Source organism: Alternaria incomplexa, assembly GCF_024043165.1.
Source record: "Alternaria incomplexa strain BMP 0042 chromosome Unknown scaffold_3, whole genome shotgun sequence".
Classification (NCBI taxonomy): domain Eukaryota; kingdom Fungi; phylum Ascomycota; class Dothideomycetes; order Pleosporales; family Pleosporaceae; genus Alternaria; species Alternaria incomplexa.
Window position 1 is genome coordinate 2151250 of NW_026249852.1, and position 14603 is coordinate 2165852.

At 53.4% G+C, this 14603-nt stretch overlaps 5 protein-coding genes across 5 annotated transcripts; 4 read left to right on the forward strand and 1 right to left on the reverse strand.

Moving 5' to 3' along the window:
* Positions 1 to 226: 226 nt before the first annotated feature.
* Positions 227 to 1258, forward strand: J4E90_003097 (uncharacterized protein; the record flags this gene model as incomplete). The annotated part of the gene is made up of 2 exons (XM_051432670.1): positions 227 to 233; positions 351 to 1258. 2 exons carry the CDS (start codon positions 227 to 229, stop codon positions 1256 to 1258), a joined length of 915 nt encoding a protein of 304 aa, XP_051294092.1.
* Positions 1259 to 2549: 1291 nt separating this feature from the next.
* Positions 2550 to 4761, forward strand: J4E90_003098 (uncharacterized protein; the record flags this gene model as incomplete). The annotated part of the gene is made up of 3 exons (XM_051432671.1): positions 2550 to 2885; positions 2938 to 4306; positions 4358 to 4761. 3 exons carry the CDS (start codon positions 2550 to 2552, stop codon positions 4759 to 4761), a joined length of 2109 nt encoding a protein of 702 aa, XP_051294093.1.
* Positions 4762 to 6879: 2118 nt separating this feature from the next.
* J4E90_003099 (uncharacterized protein) lies at positions 6880 to 8568 on the forward strand (the record flags this gene model as incomplete). The annotated part of the gene is made up of 1 exon (XM_051432672.1): positions 6880 to 8568. One exon carries the CDS (start codon positions 6880 to 6882, stop codon positions 8566 to 8568), a length of 1689 nt encoding a protein of 562 aa, XP_051294094.1.
* Positions 8569 to 10122: 1554 nt separating this feature from the next.
* J4E90_003100 (uncharacterized protein) lies at positions 10123 to 11607 on the reverse strand (the record flags this gene model as incomplete). Its single annotated transcript, XM_051432673.1, has 1 exon — positions 10123 to 11607. One exon carries the CDS (start codon positions 11605 to 11607, stop codon positions 10123 to 10125), a length of 1485 nt encoding a protein of 494 aa, XP_051294095.1.
* Positions 11608 to 11963: 356 nt separating this feature from the next.
* J4E90_003101 (uncharacterized protein) lies at positions 11964 to 13910 on the forward strand (the record flags this gene model as incomplete). The annotated part of the gene is made up of 5 exons (XM_051432674.1): positions 11964 to 11985; positions 12036 to 12080; positions 12131 to 12230; positions 12281 to 13299; positions 13348 to 13910. 5 exons carry the CDS (start codon positions 11964 to 11966, stop codon positions 13908 to 13910), a joined length of 1749 nt encoding a protein of 582 aa, XP_051294096.1.
* Between the last annotated feature and the right edge of the window lie 693 nt (positions 13911 to 14603).

Below are 14603 nucleotides of genomic sequence, written 5' to 3' on the forward strand. Positions count from 1 at the left end.
ACTCCGTGTTACTTCTTGAAGCCGGGGATGACCAGACGGAGAACCTTAATGTTTCGAATTGGCTGAACTTCAACCTAGCTGGCAACGATCCCGCTACAGTAAGTAGAAGCGACATCGTGGTAGAGACATGACTAAGAGTTTGCATAGCGCTGGGACTTCTTCGTGAAGCATTCTGATGACGAGGCTAGGGAAGCGAGGTACTTGCATCGAACGTGGCGTAAGCCTAATGGAGGGTTCTACGTCGGCATCGAGCCGCCTACAGACTCCGAAGCTCTTGGAATTGTGATCACAGCCCCACTCAACAGACCAGAGCAGGGACTGACTATGAATCCAGTACTATCCGCGCGCAGGCACTTTGGGTGGCTGTGCGATGCACAACGGCTGCTTGACCATGAACCCCAACGATGCAGACTGGGACGAAATCGCGAAAATGACCGGAGACGACTCATGGTCACATGAGAATATGAGAAAGTATCTCATCAAGCTCGAGAAAGTGCACTACAACAGCACATACGAGCATGGTCACGACGGCTGGCTCGATATGACCATGCTAGACCCAGGCTACACCTCCAGTGCGGATGCCAAACAGCTCAGTGAACTCGCTGCAGAAGCCGCCGGCTACCCTGCCTCTTCCGCTTCGACGTTGCTGCAGCGCGATATGAATGGTGCGCAGCCAGATCGCGACCAGCTCGTAGGACCTTTCGGTGGTGTCAGCCACATCAACCCCAATGGACGCCGGTCGTCTCCGGGGTACTACGCCAGAGACACTGCTGCTTCTGGCAAATATCCGCTGACTATCTCGCTGGATACACTTGCCACGAAGATCATTTTCGACAAGATCTCCCCAGGGCCACCTAGAGCAATCGGTATTGAGTATCTCCAGGGCAAGAGCTTGTATAGCGCTGATCCTCGTTCTAATGCCGATGCCAAAGGCGTTGCTGGGAAAGTCTTCGCATCTAAAGAGGTCATCCTTTCTGGTGGCGCGTTCAACTCACCACAACTGCTTATGCTTTCTGGGATTGGCCCGCTCGATCAACTCACGAAATTCAATATCTCGCCCATGGTAGAGCTACCGGGTGTGGGTAGGCAGATGGCCGACAACTACGAGGCTGGCATCTTGTCACTCGGTAAGCGTGCCGTTACGGGCATGTCGGAAATCTTCCCAAACTTCTGGAAGACGTCCACTTCGCAGCTCGGCATTCGCGACATCTACATGTGGTGTGGGTCATTCGCGTTCGAAGGTTTCTGGCCAGGGTAAGCATCTACCGCCTTTTCTACACATGCGCTAACGATTCCGATAGCTTTCCCAATCGGCTCCCGTACTTCAACGAGACATATGGTCCATCACAATACGAGTGCGCAATGGTCCACATGAACCCGCGTTCGCAAGCCGGCACAGTCGAACTCCAATCCGCTAATCCGCGCGACATGCCGGCCATCAATCTGAACTTCTTCAAACACGGAGCAGACGAGGATCTCCAAGCCATATACGAAGGCGTCGAATGGGTACGTTCCTGGCTGTCAAAAGTGGACCCGTCTGCACCTGATTCGCTAGCACCTTTCGAAGAACTCCACCCTTGCGAGGGCACCATTGGGAAGCAGAACTGTACGGTTGAGAGCCAGAAGACATATATCAAGGAGCAAGCGTATAGCCATCATGCTAGTAGCAGTTGTAGGATTGGTGCTGAAGGAGATGAGTTCGCGGTACTAGATAGTAAGTTCCGAGTGAGAGGAACGAAGGGCCTGCGAGTCGTAGATGCAAGCGCCTTTCCGAAGGTGCCTGGGGGGTTTCCTATATTGCCTACTATGATGGTTAGCGAGAAGGCTACCGAGGATATACTCTCTGGGTTGTAGGGCCGCGTACATCCTTAACTCGCCTTCGCATGCAAGACAATCAGTAAATCGTTTGTAGACGAGTTCAACTTTACGTGCTTTGCTTTGGGTCTGCTCGTCAATAAAAAGTCTGCGGCCAGCATAGACAGCAATGTTCAGTCTGCTCAGCTGCGACCCCATGTGGCGCTCAAGTCTGGAGATCGCGATCTCGGAGTTCGCAGCCCGCCTAGTCGGACCTTCTTGTCCGACGTTTGACGAGACCGCCGTACCTGCCCATCCAGCGTCCTGTCGCGTGGACCTACTGCATCGGGCTTTCGCGACGACACTCACAGCTTCAATGAATAGACGATGAATGAACAGTGCGGCGTCCAGAGATGGTAGCTGTCATACACGCGGTGCATCGTGCCCAGAGGGCAACGTGCGTGGAGAAGTGGGGCAGGCTAACCAAGAGAGGCGCGATAGTCCCGCGGCCTCTTCTTATCGTGTTGATAACAACATTCAAGACTCTGAGTTGACAGATGGGAATAATACAATGCGTTAATGACTTGACCGATTCGCCAATAGGCCGTGATCCGATTCGAAGAAAGATATTTGAGATCGCGCTGCGATGCCGTTAGACCATTGATCTGCCTGCTGTATATAAGACCCCGCTGGACCCTGACGGCTTTGAGCGACCAACCTTATCCGACCACCCTCACATCACATTCATCCATACTATGGCGCTCGATCGATTGAAGCAAGCTGCCTCGCATATTACGGGAATTGGAGAGCCTCCACACCCATTTGATCCTTTGAGCGAATCAGAGATTGAACGCGCAGTCGCTATCATCCGAAAAGAGCACAGCGATGTGTTCTTTAACGCCATCACCCTGCTGGAGCCGCGTAAAGCGGAGATGATGAGCTGGCTCAAAGATCCTGAGCACACTCCAAGACCGCATCGAGTTGCTGATGTAGTCTGCATTGGCCGAGGCAGCAAAGTGTATGATGGACACGCAGATTTGACCGAAGGCAAGATCATTAGCTGGGCGCTGACTGATGATGTGCAGCCACTTGTACGTGAGAGGGTTCTCGAGTGTGGTTTACATTCTGCTGACTTAGATTTAGATCACAATGGAAGACCTGCAGATTGTGGAGACGATTGTGCGGAAAGACCCAAAGGTCATCGAACAATGCGGCCTGATCGGCATTCCACCAGAGGACATGCACAAAGTGTACTGCGATCCCTGGACGATTGGTTACGATGAGCGATTCGGCACCAAAGTTCGTCTTCAGCAAGCGCTCATGTACTACCGCCCACACCCCGATGACTGCCAATACACGTACCCGTTGGATTTCTGCCCAATCTACAATTCCGACACCCAGGAGATCATTCATATCGACGTCCCACCAGTTCGGCGACCGCTCAATCAGGCCCCGCCAAACAACTATCACGCGGCTGCGATTGAGGCTGAGGGTGGGTTCAAGACCGATCTGAAGCCGATCAACATCACACAGCCGGAAGGCGTCTCATTTAAATTGGACGGCAGATACATCAGCTGGGCGAACTGGAAGTTCCACATTGGCTTCAACTACCGCGAAGGCCTTGTTCTATCTAACATCACCTTCAACGACAAGGGCACCGTTCGCGATACCTTCTGGCGCCTGTCGCTCGCAGAGATGGTCGTACCTTATGGCAACCCAGAACACCCACATCAGCGTAAGCACGCTTTTGATCTGGGAGAATACGGCGGTGGCTACATGACCAACTCGCTTAGCTTGGGCTGTGACTGCAAGGGTGCGATTCACTACATGGACGCTGCCTTTGTCAACCGCGCCGGACAGGCTACAACGATCAAGAATGCTATCTGCATCCACGAAGAAGATGCTGGTATCCTGTTCAAGCACACAGATTTCCGCGATGACAGTGTTACTGTTACTCGTGCCCGCAAACTCATAATCTCGCAAATCTTCACAGCCGCGAACTATGAGTACTGCGTGTACTGGATCTTCCACCTTGACGGAACAATCCAACTGGAGATCAAACTCACGGGTATCTTGAACACCTACGCGATGCTTCCTGGCGAGGATCTGAAGGGTTGGGGAACTGAGGTGTACCCCGGAGTGAACGCGCACAACCACCAGCATCTCTTCTGTATGCGCATCGATCCCAACATTGACGGACCGGAGAACACTGTTTTCATGGTCGACGCGATGCGCGGAGAAGGCGAAGTCGGTAGCGCGGAGAACAAATACGGCAACGCTTTCTACGCGAAGAAGACGAAGCTCAGCACCCCTGAGCAGGCGGCAACGGACTACAACGGCGCAACCAGCAGGACATGGGAGATGGCCAATACGAACAAGCTCAACCCATACAGCAAGAAGCCAGCTTCATACAAGCTAGTCAGCAGAGAGGTTCCCGATCTACTACCCAAGCCTGGAAGTTTGGTATGGAAGCGCGCCGGTTTCGCAAGGCATGCGGTACATGTCACAAAATGTGAGTTTCACCAGAGAATTACGTACGAAGCCCTTGACTGACCTACAATAGACGACGACACACAACTCCACCCAGCAGGCCGTCACGTTCCGCAAACATCTGGCGAGCCATCCCAAGGCATACCCGCCTGGATCGAAGCCAACCCCAACGAGAACCTCGACAACACCGATGTCGTACTGTGGCACACATTCGGAATCACGCATTTCCCATCACCAGAAGACTTTCCGATTATGCCCGCTGAGCCCATGACGCTGTTATTGCGACCACGCAACTTCTTCACACGCAATCCTTGTATGGACATTCCGCCCAGCTATTGCAGCGTTCCGAGCGGTGTTAAGCAGGGAAGTACGCTTGTGGATAAGTTGAGTCGTATGGCGTTTGGTGAGGAGAAGAAGCCTGAGAGCGCGGCGGATGCGACTTGTTGCTCGGACCAGAAGTTTGGTGCGGGTGTGTAGTTTGATCTTGTTGTGTATGTTTAGTATGTTAAAAATATAGCCTTCCCTTTGTTAAAGCGATTATCGCAGCTCTCTAGTTTGGTGAAACGTGTAAGTGCCGCCCAGGCAGACCATCGCGACATGTTGCATTGCTCACAGTGTCGGCCACGTGCGGTGACGTAGTCCCACGCGAGGTGTTCGCGGGTAGTAGCTCCGCAGGTGGGCCCAAGCTTCCACCGAGTCCGCATCCGACATCTTCTCCCCTCCACGATCATCGGTGCAGATTCCAGTAACGCACAGCAGCCGCGATGATATAGCACCGATATCGCAACGTCCCCAGCACCATCTTCATCCCACCGAGCCTGAGGATGTTCCTGCCGATTTGGACGGCCCACCACCCGAACCCGCAATGCCCCGCGCATTCCCACCCGTAGAGCAAAATGATAAAACGAAACGAGCAAACGTGCCTAGGAGCGCTCTATCAGCATCCCTGGTTGAGAGTGTAGCCGGGTTCAGCGCTGGCGTTGTCTCTTGTCTCGCTGCCCATCCACTCGACTTGCTGAAGAACCGCCTCCAACTCAACACCACCAGTCGATCGCGACCTGGCGACTCTTATCGGATCCTACGAAACGTAATCAGAGATGAGGGAGGCGTACGCGCACTATACAGGGGACTATGGCCGAACCTTCTCGGCAACAGTCTGGGTTGGGGTCTATACTTCCTGTTCTATGGAAACCTGAAAGAATTGTTCCAGAGTAGGAGGCAGAAGGGCGAGCATCTGGGAAGTGCCGAGTTCTTTTCTGCGAGCATCATCGCTGGTATGTTTGGAGACACGGAACTCCTATGGGCATCGTTAACCATTTGCTAGGTCTCCTCACCGGTGCTTGCACGAATCCTATCTGGGTAGTGAAAACGCGCATGCTCGAGCGCGGCGCAAACCACCCTGCCGCATACAAATCCATGAAAATTGGCCTCCAACACGTATACGAAACTCGAGGACTTAAGGGGCTTTGGGCAGGCTTCCTGCCTTCGTCGCTGGGTGTGCTGCACGGCGCCGTACAGTTCAGCATATACGAGAATATGAAGAAGAGACGGGGGACGCATATCGGCGGGCAAGACAAGCTGAGCAATTGGGAATATGTGTATATGAGCGGTGGAAGCAAGCTGCTTGCTGGAGCAATCACGTACCCGTACCAACCCATACGCGCGCGGTTGCAGCAATACAACGCTGCACAGCAGTACAACGGCCTGCTAGATGTGCTCAGGAAGACGTACCAGAACGAAGGGTTCCTGGCGTTTTACAAGGGGTAAGAAAGCTCCTACGCTCTGGAATCTGAAGGATAGTAAGGCTAACCATCGCAGTGTTATACCCAACACGCTACGAGTCATCCCGACCACGGTCGTCACGTTCCTAGTATACGAGAACACAAAACTATATCTACCGAAGATGTTTGCGGATGACGAGCATCAAAGTCATGATGAAGATTAGAGCCGAGAATATACGCACCCATCTACCATACCGACACGCACTTTACTACACGATATATACCGATATGAAGAAGGACGTAGACGAATCAATACCACACTGTTAACGACTTCGATGCGAGATATATAAAGAAGCACCTCGACATACTCCGAAGTGAAGGTAGCCACTGTTGAAACGAATGAATTGCGGTCGATGAAATATCAGTTATCCGTCCTTCTCCGTCACGAGAAAGCGAGCTCAGCGTTTTGACTAGTGCTGCTCGGTGCTCAGACTATACTGATATCGGGCAGCTGGTGATTGACATTGCGCAGGAATAGGATTGCGCAATGGCAGCAGTGCCTATTATCAGGAGCCACTCACCTGCAACCTCTGGAGTGAATCCGTGTGTGGTTGCCACTTTCCAGAGTCTACCTGGCTCAGTATGAGCGATTCAATCAGTCTCTCTTAGGCTGCATGCGATGAATCACTTTTACACGTCAATCACAACCATTGAAAAAGCTTAACTTGAGGTAGTGAATCTCGAATCACTTAACATCGAGTAATGAGTTGCCGGTGCTTCACCGCGAGCGCCCTAACTAGACTTCAACCAGCACACAGCCGCAACCAGCCTACTCTGTCTCCGTATTGGCGAGTCTTCGAAACCACCAACAGCGATGGCCTCATCAGACAAGCTTCAACGTAAGCCTTCAATACTCAGGATGGGCAGGAAGTCTCGGCCGGATCGTCTCACGCCTTCTGCTACCTTGCGGCCTTCGACTCCCACGTCATCCGAATCTCCTGTCTCTCGAACTGAGCGGCGTCAGAATGGCTTGAGAAGATTCTTCGGCAGATCTCGCGAGCCAGAAGTACAGAATCGAGTGCTCACGCCACCATCGTCATCACTGGTACCAGCAGCGTCACCACTCATCATCTCGAGGTTCGCCAAAGCATTTGTAGACGCCCTAAACGTTACGCAGCTCTCCAATTTCCTCATCTGGATACTATACTACGAGGTCGTTGAGCTGCCGGAATCCTCAAAGGCTTGGTATGCACCAATCGACAATATGGACACGCGTGGGTGGGTTGCGCTGGGAGAGTTCCTGGCAAAGACACAAGAGGCGGGTGATGGATATGGCTTCGATCTGATTGTGTTGGACTCCATCTGTGATCGCATTCGGTTATCGCGCCCGATAGTCCACACGTTGTTGATTCGCTTCGCCGATCCAGAGAAGATGAAACACAGTATTCTCGCTGCAGCAGGAAGCATATTACCAAAGCATGATGCTACGACGATGGAAGCTCTCGAGGCCGCGCAGTCGAAGTTGGAAGACTTGCACAAGTTGGCAAGCCATCTAAAGCCCCAAAAAGGGTCACAGTACGAACCGTGGCAGACGATCATTCAAGAACGTCTACATGCGTTTCTGGACATGGTAGTTGGCCCACGCATTGCTCATCTGCATACGGGCAAGCCGCTTACGACAGTTGCAACATCAGAGCAACTCCCGAAAGAAGTTGCAGAAGGCATCAGGATGAACTATCTCTACGAAGCCATGCAACAGGAGCGCCATGTACCATTGGAGCGTTATGGTATTCGTCAAGGTCATAACAAACACGAACACCAAACTCTGCAATCGTCTTCATCTCCAGTGAACGACAACGAGGTCGAGCGATCGCGTAATCATGCGATTGCGCTCATGGCCGAGAATCGAGAACTGCGTTCTGATATCGCAGTCCTGCTGCAGGACAAGGAGAGACTGATCAAAGCAAACGAGAAGCTAGCACAGAAGGCTTCTAAACTCGGTCGCCTACAACCTGCGGGTTACATCCGTTCGCCTCCTTACGATGACTGGCCTGAAGAAATATCAGGCAAGGAGAAGGTTGACGGCGAACAACCAATGGCTACTCAAGCTCCACTGCGCCCAACCCGCCCCCGTTCCGTTTCCACCGGCGACATCGAAGCCCTCGCTGCAGCCCTCGAACAGGGACTCAACATCAGCACGCATCATCGCCAAAGCTCCGAGATCCTAGCTCAAAAATACGACGATGTGTTTTCCAGCTTGCATTCTTCTCCGCTGCCCACTCTCCGGCTTTCGGCACTCCCAGCACCATTGACGCCCTCACCTTCATTAGTCAACGGCAGTGCGACTAGACCGATGACACTAGGGGATGCGCCGAGGAGTGGTAGGCGTAGTGGTATGATATTCGATGGAGATAAAATGGGTCATTTGGCTGGAGGTGGGACACCAACGGCGGAGGATAGTGATGGGGATGGGGATGAGGATGAGGATAGGAAGAGGAGTGGTGGGTATGTTCCTGTTACGCCGACGCCGCAGGGGAGGAAGAGGTTTGATTTGCTGGAGTAGGGGTGAGATGTGGGGAAGATATGGGGGACGTGAGTGCTGGAGTGAGCGGATCTACCTGGATTTAGAGGGTGTACGGTATGTATTCAGAAGGAAGGCGGAAGCTTGGATGACCAGAGGTACTCATTGTAGTCATTGCATTGAGTAAACTTGCGTAGCATAGAAGCTAACGCACGCTCGATGAATCCAATCCGACTTTTCTGACTGCTAGTCTCAGCGCGTACGCGTCGACAGCGAAGCACAGGCATGCAAGAGCGCAAACATGTTCAGGTCGTTAGAGAAGCCCACAGAGCGTCCAAAGCGTCGGATCCAGATGTGCTCAATGACCAGCAGAAGCCCTGAAGATACCAAATCCTCTAGACCTCCTCCTCAATCTCGTCAATGACCTCTTCACCAGCCTCTAGTTCCTCCTCAACAAGACCCTGAATACCCTCCTCCTCCTCAAAGACTGGCTCAGGCTTGATCTTGGGAGCAGCCGGAGCCTTCTTCTTGGTGACGCGACCGGTCTTGACAGCTGTACGCTTGGTCAGTACGTCCATCTTATCTTATCACTCAGTGGCGCAAAACACTTACCACCCTTGACCGGACTAGCACTGCCCTTCTTCGCGCGCGGCTTCGCGACGCTCTTGGGGGTATCTTCACGGTCGGCGGACTCGTCCTTGAGCGCGGTAGCTGCTTTCTTGAACTTGCGCATCCGGTTCTCAAGTGCGTCGTAGGTCATTTCGCCGCCGTAGAGAGTGGCGATTTCGCGGATGTTTACCTGGAGGGAGGAGTTAGTATGGGTGGTTGAGAGGGATTGTAGTAGAGGATTTGTAGCATAGGATAGACCTACTTTGTTATCGAAGCTTGCGAGGGTTGCGATGAACAGGCGCTCGAGTACCTCTGGGTTGGTCCAGGTGATCGGCATTGTGGTGACGAGGCTGGTGAGTGTTAGTAGGGCTGGATGGATTGTGATGCTTCAGGAGCTTGGATGGGGTAGCGATTATTCCTAGCTATGAGAGCGAGGAAGCGCATGGGTCGAGGTTGTGGGCGGCTGTGTCGAGCTGTTGTAGTTACTCGTCGAGGCGCGAGTGCGCTCACTTGGGGAAATGTTGGGCAGCTGGAGAACTTACTTGTTGGAGATGGTTGGTGAAGCTAGTGTGTTAGATCGGAGTCTCGATGACAGACGTTGATGTTGTCACTGTTGTTAGGGTGGTAGAGTGTGTGAGAGCAGAGTTCAGGTGGCAGAAGGTTCAAGATATACGGCGGGAAAAGTGAAGGTGACGGTAAGATACGGAAGGGCGCAGCTCTGCCCGCTACTCTTCTCCGCCTTCACACCGCTCGCGTATCTCCCACGTGCGTGACGTGGTGAAGGCACGTAAATTTGTCGAGATACGACAGGACCGATGCGGAAGGCAGGCTATGGGATTACAGATCAAAGTGACGAGGGGAATATCATGGGTATATTGGCAGGTACCGTGCTCGAGCAGATAGGCCCTATATCCAGTACTTCCATATGTCGCGAGACGGTGACCAATCCTGTCTGGTCGAACGCAAACTCTGGGTATCGAAACTACATCAAGCCTTGACCTTAGTTGCCTTTGCATCCTCGCGCGCTTTTTTGTCCTTTTTCCCTTCGGCTTTATGCCGCTTCGCCTCCTCTCTCGGGTCAATAACCAACAACTCTTCTTCGTTTTTCCGCTTCCACTCCAAGTCTTTCCCTAACCTGTCTTTTGCAAAACTGAGCGAATGCGACATCCACCCTGCGTCGTCATCAGACTCCTCCTCATCCTGCTTGTCCCAGGCTTTACAAGACTGGCATCCTACTATGAAGTGTAAATCACATGCACCTTCTTCTTCTTCGTCGGCTCCGTTCGCGTCTCCATTACCTTGGTTGCTGGGTGTTTCTTCTGGTAATGTTGGAGTGGCCATTTTGGGGGCGGCAGTGGAGTCTGCTGAGTCCAGCTTTGATTTGAACCGGTTGAGAATGTCCAGCGCTGACTGTTCGTCTTTTGCATTGCCGCCTGCTCCGCGTTTCCGTCCCCGTGTTGTAGTTGACGGTACCATTGACTCCAGTAGCGACTTCTTCTTGGCTGGCCCTGTATCTTGGGCAGCTGTGTTCCGCTTCATCGATGCCTTGAGGTCGGCAATCTGCTGGTTGACGCGGTCTAACTTCGATCGCTTCTCGGACTCAGGCGACAGTTCTCGTGGTGGGGTGCGCGCTTTGGGTTTGGGTGGTGATTTGGGAGTGGCTTTGTGCGCAGGTTTGGGCGATGGGGATCGTGGCGGCGACTTTCGCGACGGTTTGCGTATGGGTATTTCTCTCGTCTCCTCGGGTGCTTTGGATGCAGGCTTCTCATCCCCTGCGCTGACTAGCTTGGTGTTGAACTTGGGCTTCTTCGCGACCGGCGCCGCATCAGCCTCGGCTTCATCGCCAAAGCTGAGCACGTTCTTGCCAGCCTTCCTCTTCGCCTTCTTGGGCTTCTTGGTCTCGGACTCATTCGTCGTAGCCACCTGCACCCTCTTGACCATGTCCTCGAACGGGTTTATGATGATCTCGGCGCCCGTGACCTTGGTGGGGTACATGGGCTGGTCGTCGCTGCCGTCGCGTATCTCCGCCTCGGCCATCTTCATCAGGTTGTAGATGGTGTCGCCCGCGACCCTGCCGAACATGGTGTTCTTGCCCTGCAGCTCTGGGGTGGCAGCCAGGGTGAAGAAGAACTGGCTGCCATTGTCGTCCTTCTTGCCCGTGTTGGCCATGCCCAGCAGCCCCCGTCGCGTGTACTTCAGCCGGCTGTGGAACTCGTCGGCAAAGGGCTCGCCATCGTAGCTGCTCTCTCCGCCCTGCCCCGTGCCCGTGGGGTCGCCGCCCTGCAGGATGAAGCCCTTGACCAGGCGGTGGAAGACGGTGTTGTCGTAGTAGCCATCGAGACACAGCTGCAGGAAGTTACGCGACGTGATGGGCGTCTGCTTGGCGAAGAGCTCGATCTCGAGATCGCCCGTGGTCGTGTGCAGGACGACTTTGGCCGTCGGGTTCGGCTCGAGGTTGTACGTCGTGGCCATGTCAGCGACGGAGTTCCGTTATCGAGGTGCGTTATCAGGGCCGTTATCAGTGCCGTCACCAGAATGCGCCGTGGTTGCGCCCGTGGAGGATTCGCGAAGTCGCGTCCCAACTCTATCGCGAATTTGTTGGCCAGTGAGCGCTGAGCTGCCCTGCACGGGCCTCGGCAAACGTGCCCCGACGTCATCTTGGCTGCTCACCCACCATGCACCACAGCCTGCATACTCTCACTTAACTTTCCGCCGCCCGACACAGGACCGATGCCTTACATATAATACCGCTGTTCTCAACTCTCACCGCTTCTGGTTCCCTTCTTGTCTCCCGGGTTTGGACTCAAGTCCACTTGACAGTTGGCACCATGCTGCCCTACATCAACGCACGTACGTGTTAGCATGCTGAGCCACTACCACCAATACTGACCATGGTGAAGCTTTTGAATATGTGGCTGGTGCGCTTGGAAATTCGGCTGATGAGCGTAAGATCTCGCATGGCACATGTGGCTGATGTTGTGCTGACTCCACCCAGTCAAGCTCATTTTCTCCTTCTACCTGTCGTATCCTCTAGCTGCCGTGTTGAAAAGGATCCCCGACAAGGACCCATGGAAGAAGAATGTCTTCGTCATTACGTGAGGCTCATCAGATCTTCTTTCGGATGAATTGATGTTAATGGCTCCAGCGTCTCCATGTTCTACCTTGTTGGCCTTTTTGACTTATGGACCGGCTTGCGGACCATCTTCATCAGTGCCGGTGGGGCCTATCTCATCTCTTCCAAAATTCATTCGCCGTATATGCCATGGATCGGATTTGTATTCCTTATGGGCCACATGTCGGTGAACCACATCTACCGACAAGCTGTGAATGACCCATCGGTCTTTGACATTACCGGAGCTCAAATGGTCCTGGTCATGAAGCTGACTGCTTTCTGCTGGAACGTCCAGGATGGTCGCCTTCCGGACTCTGAGCTTTCCGAGCAACAGCGCGCCCACGCTATCCGGACAATGCCCAGCATGATCGACTACGTCGGCTATGTCTTTTTCTTTCCTGCCCTCATGGCTGGTCCAGCCTTTGACTACGCTGATTACAGTCAGTACATCACTACGACCATGTTCACCCTCCCACCAGGCACCGATCCGTCCAAGGCACCCCCAACGCGCAAGAAGCGGAAGATTCCTCGCAGCGGCATGCCTGCCGTAACCAAAGGAGTCTACGGAACTCTCTGGCTGGTCGCATTCATCAAATTCTCCAGCTGGTACTACCCTGAATTCTACCTCGGGGATGAATACATGCAATACAACTTTTTCCGCAGGATCTGGCAGCTCTACATGCTTGGTCTTACCACGCGTATGAAGTACTACGCAGTTTGGAGTCTATCTGAGGGATCTTGTATCCTTTCCGGAATCGGCTACAACGGTCTTGACCCCAAGACTGGTCGAGCTAAATGGGACCGTCTCACCAACATCAAGCCACTCGAGATTGAGGCCGCGCAGAATGCTCGTGCTTACCTTGGTTTCTGGAACATCAACACCAACACTTGGCTGAAGAACTACATGTATCTTCGTGTGACACCAAAGGGACAGAAACCTGGCTTCAGGGCTACGCTTGCTACATTTGTGACTAGCGCATTCTGGCATGGATTCTACCCTGGCTATTACATGGCGTTCATTCTGGCAGCTCTTGTACAAACTGCTGCGAAGAGTAGGTCTCTGATGATGCGCTATCTGCTTTCATGCTGACATTCACCAGATGGCCGCCGATTGATCCGTCCGCTGTTCATGACGCCAGACGGGAAATCACCTCTACCTTCGAAGCGATACTACGACCTCTTCTGCGTCGTCCTTACACAGACTGTGTTTGCGTTCGTAGTCGCTCCCTTCATCCTTCTTGGCTTTTCGGATACGATCAAGATCTGGGCACGGGTTTACTTCTACACTCTCATCGGTGTGGCCGGATCATTTGCTGTCTTTTCGCGGTCGTTCCCCATCCGCAAGCAGCTCGTTCAACTTCAGACGGCTCGTGCGCCCCCAGCGGCAGCCACCACATACGATGATCCTGCCATTGAGAAGGCAGCACGGGAAGAGATTCGACGAGAAAGGCTAGCGAGGACCAACTCGTCAGACAGTGTCAAGAGTCACGCCAAGATGCCTCTCCTGGGTATTGCGGATGATCCCGAGGCGGAGATTGACGAGATCGTGGCCGAAGTCAAGGCTGAGATCGAGCAAAGGAAGAGGAGGGGCAGCGTGATGCAAGGATTTGATCTCAAGCAAGCCGTGCAGGACAAGCTGAAGCAGTTCAACAAAAAGGGGTAGAGTATGATACACTGGCGGCGATGCTCCAGTAGCAGTCGCGGGTACATCTTTGTGGTATAGGGATGGGAAACAGGCCGGCTTGGGGATCAGCCGTCCAATATAGCCTGAATACATACTCAGTAGCAAGAGTCGTTGCGGACTTGATTCCGAACCTTCCCGCCTTTCACCGGATTTATCACAGGCCTTCGTGCACGTTCGTCGCTTCAGCCCAACGTCAAATCTTCGGGCAAATCATCCCGCCCAGTTCAATCGTTCAGCCCAGCGCGAGCTATCGGCGACCACAGACATCGTCCGCTCCTGTCTGAGCTAGCGGGTGTCTTGCGTGCTAAATGTGGCGCAAACTCTATTGCCATGTGGTAGCTCGGTAACGCCGGCCTTTTGACACCGACGCCGCGTCACTCCAGCGCCGCCCACAAAGTTTGCGGCATCTTCTAGCTTCGGGCGTCAAGAGCTTCTGTCACCGAAAGTTTCTTTGAACTCCCGAAATCCCATGGAGAATATGATCATCGCATCGTGGCGTGGTCGCACAAGTGCATGCGATTTTGTAATTCGAGGCTAACGGCCTAGAACTCGAGATCCAGTGGCTGCATGATCGGACCGACGAATCGTATAATCGATCGCACATCCCGCAGGTCTGAGACTTCCTAGACGCACATCTGCACGGAGCGCCCGTCGCCTCATGTAGACGACTCA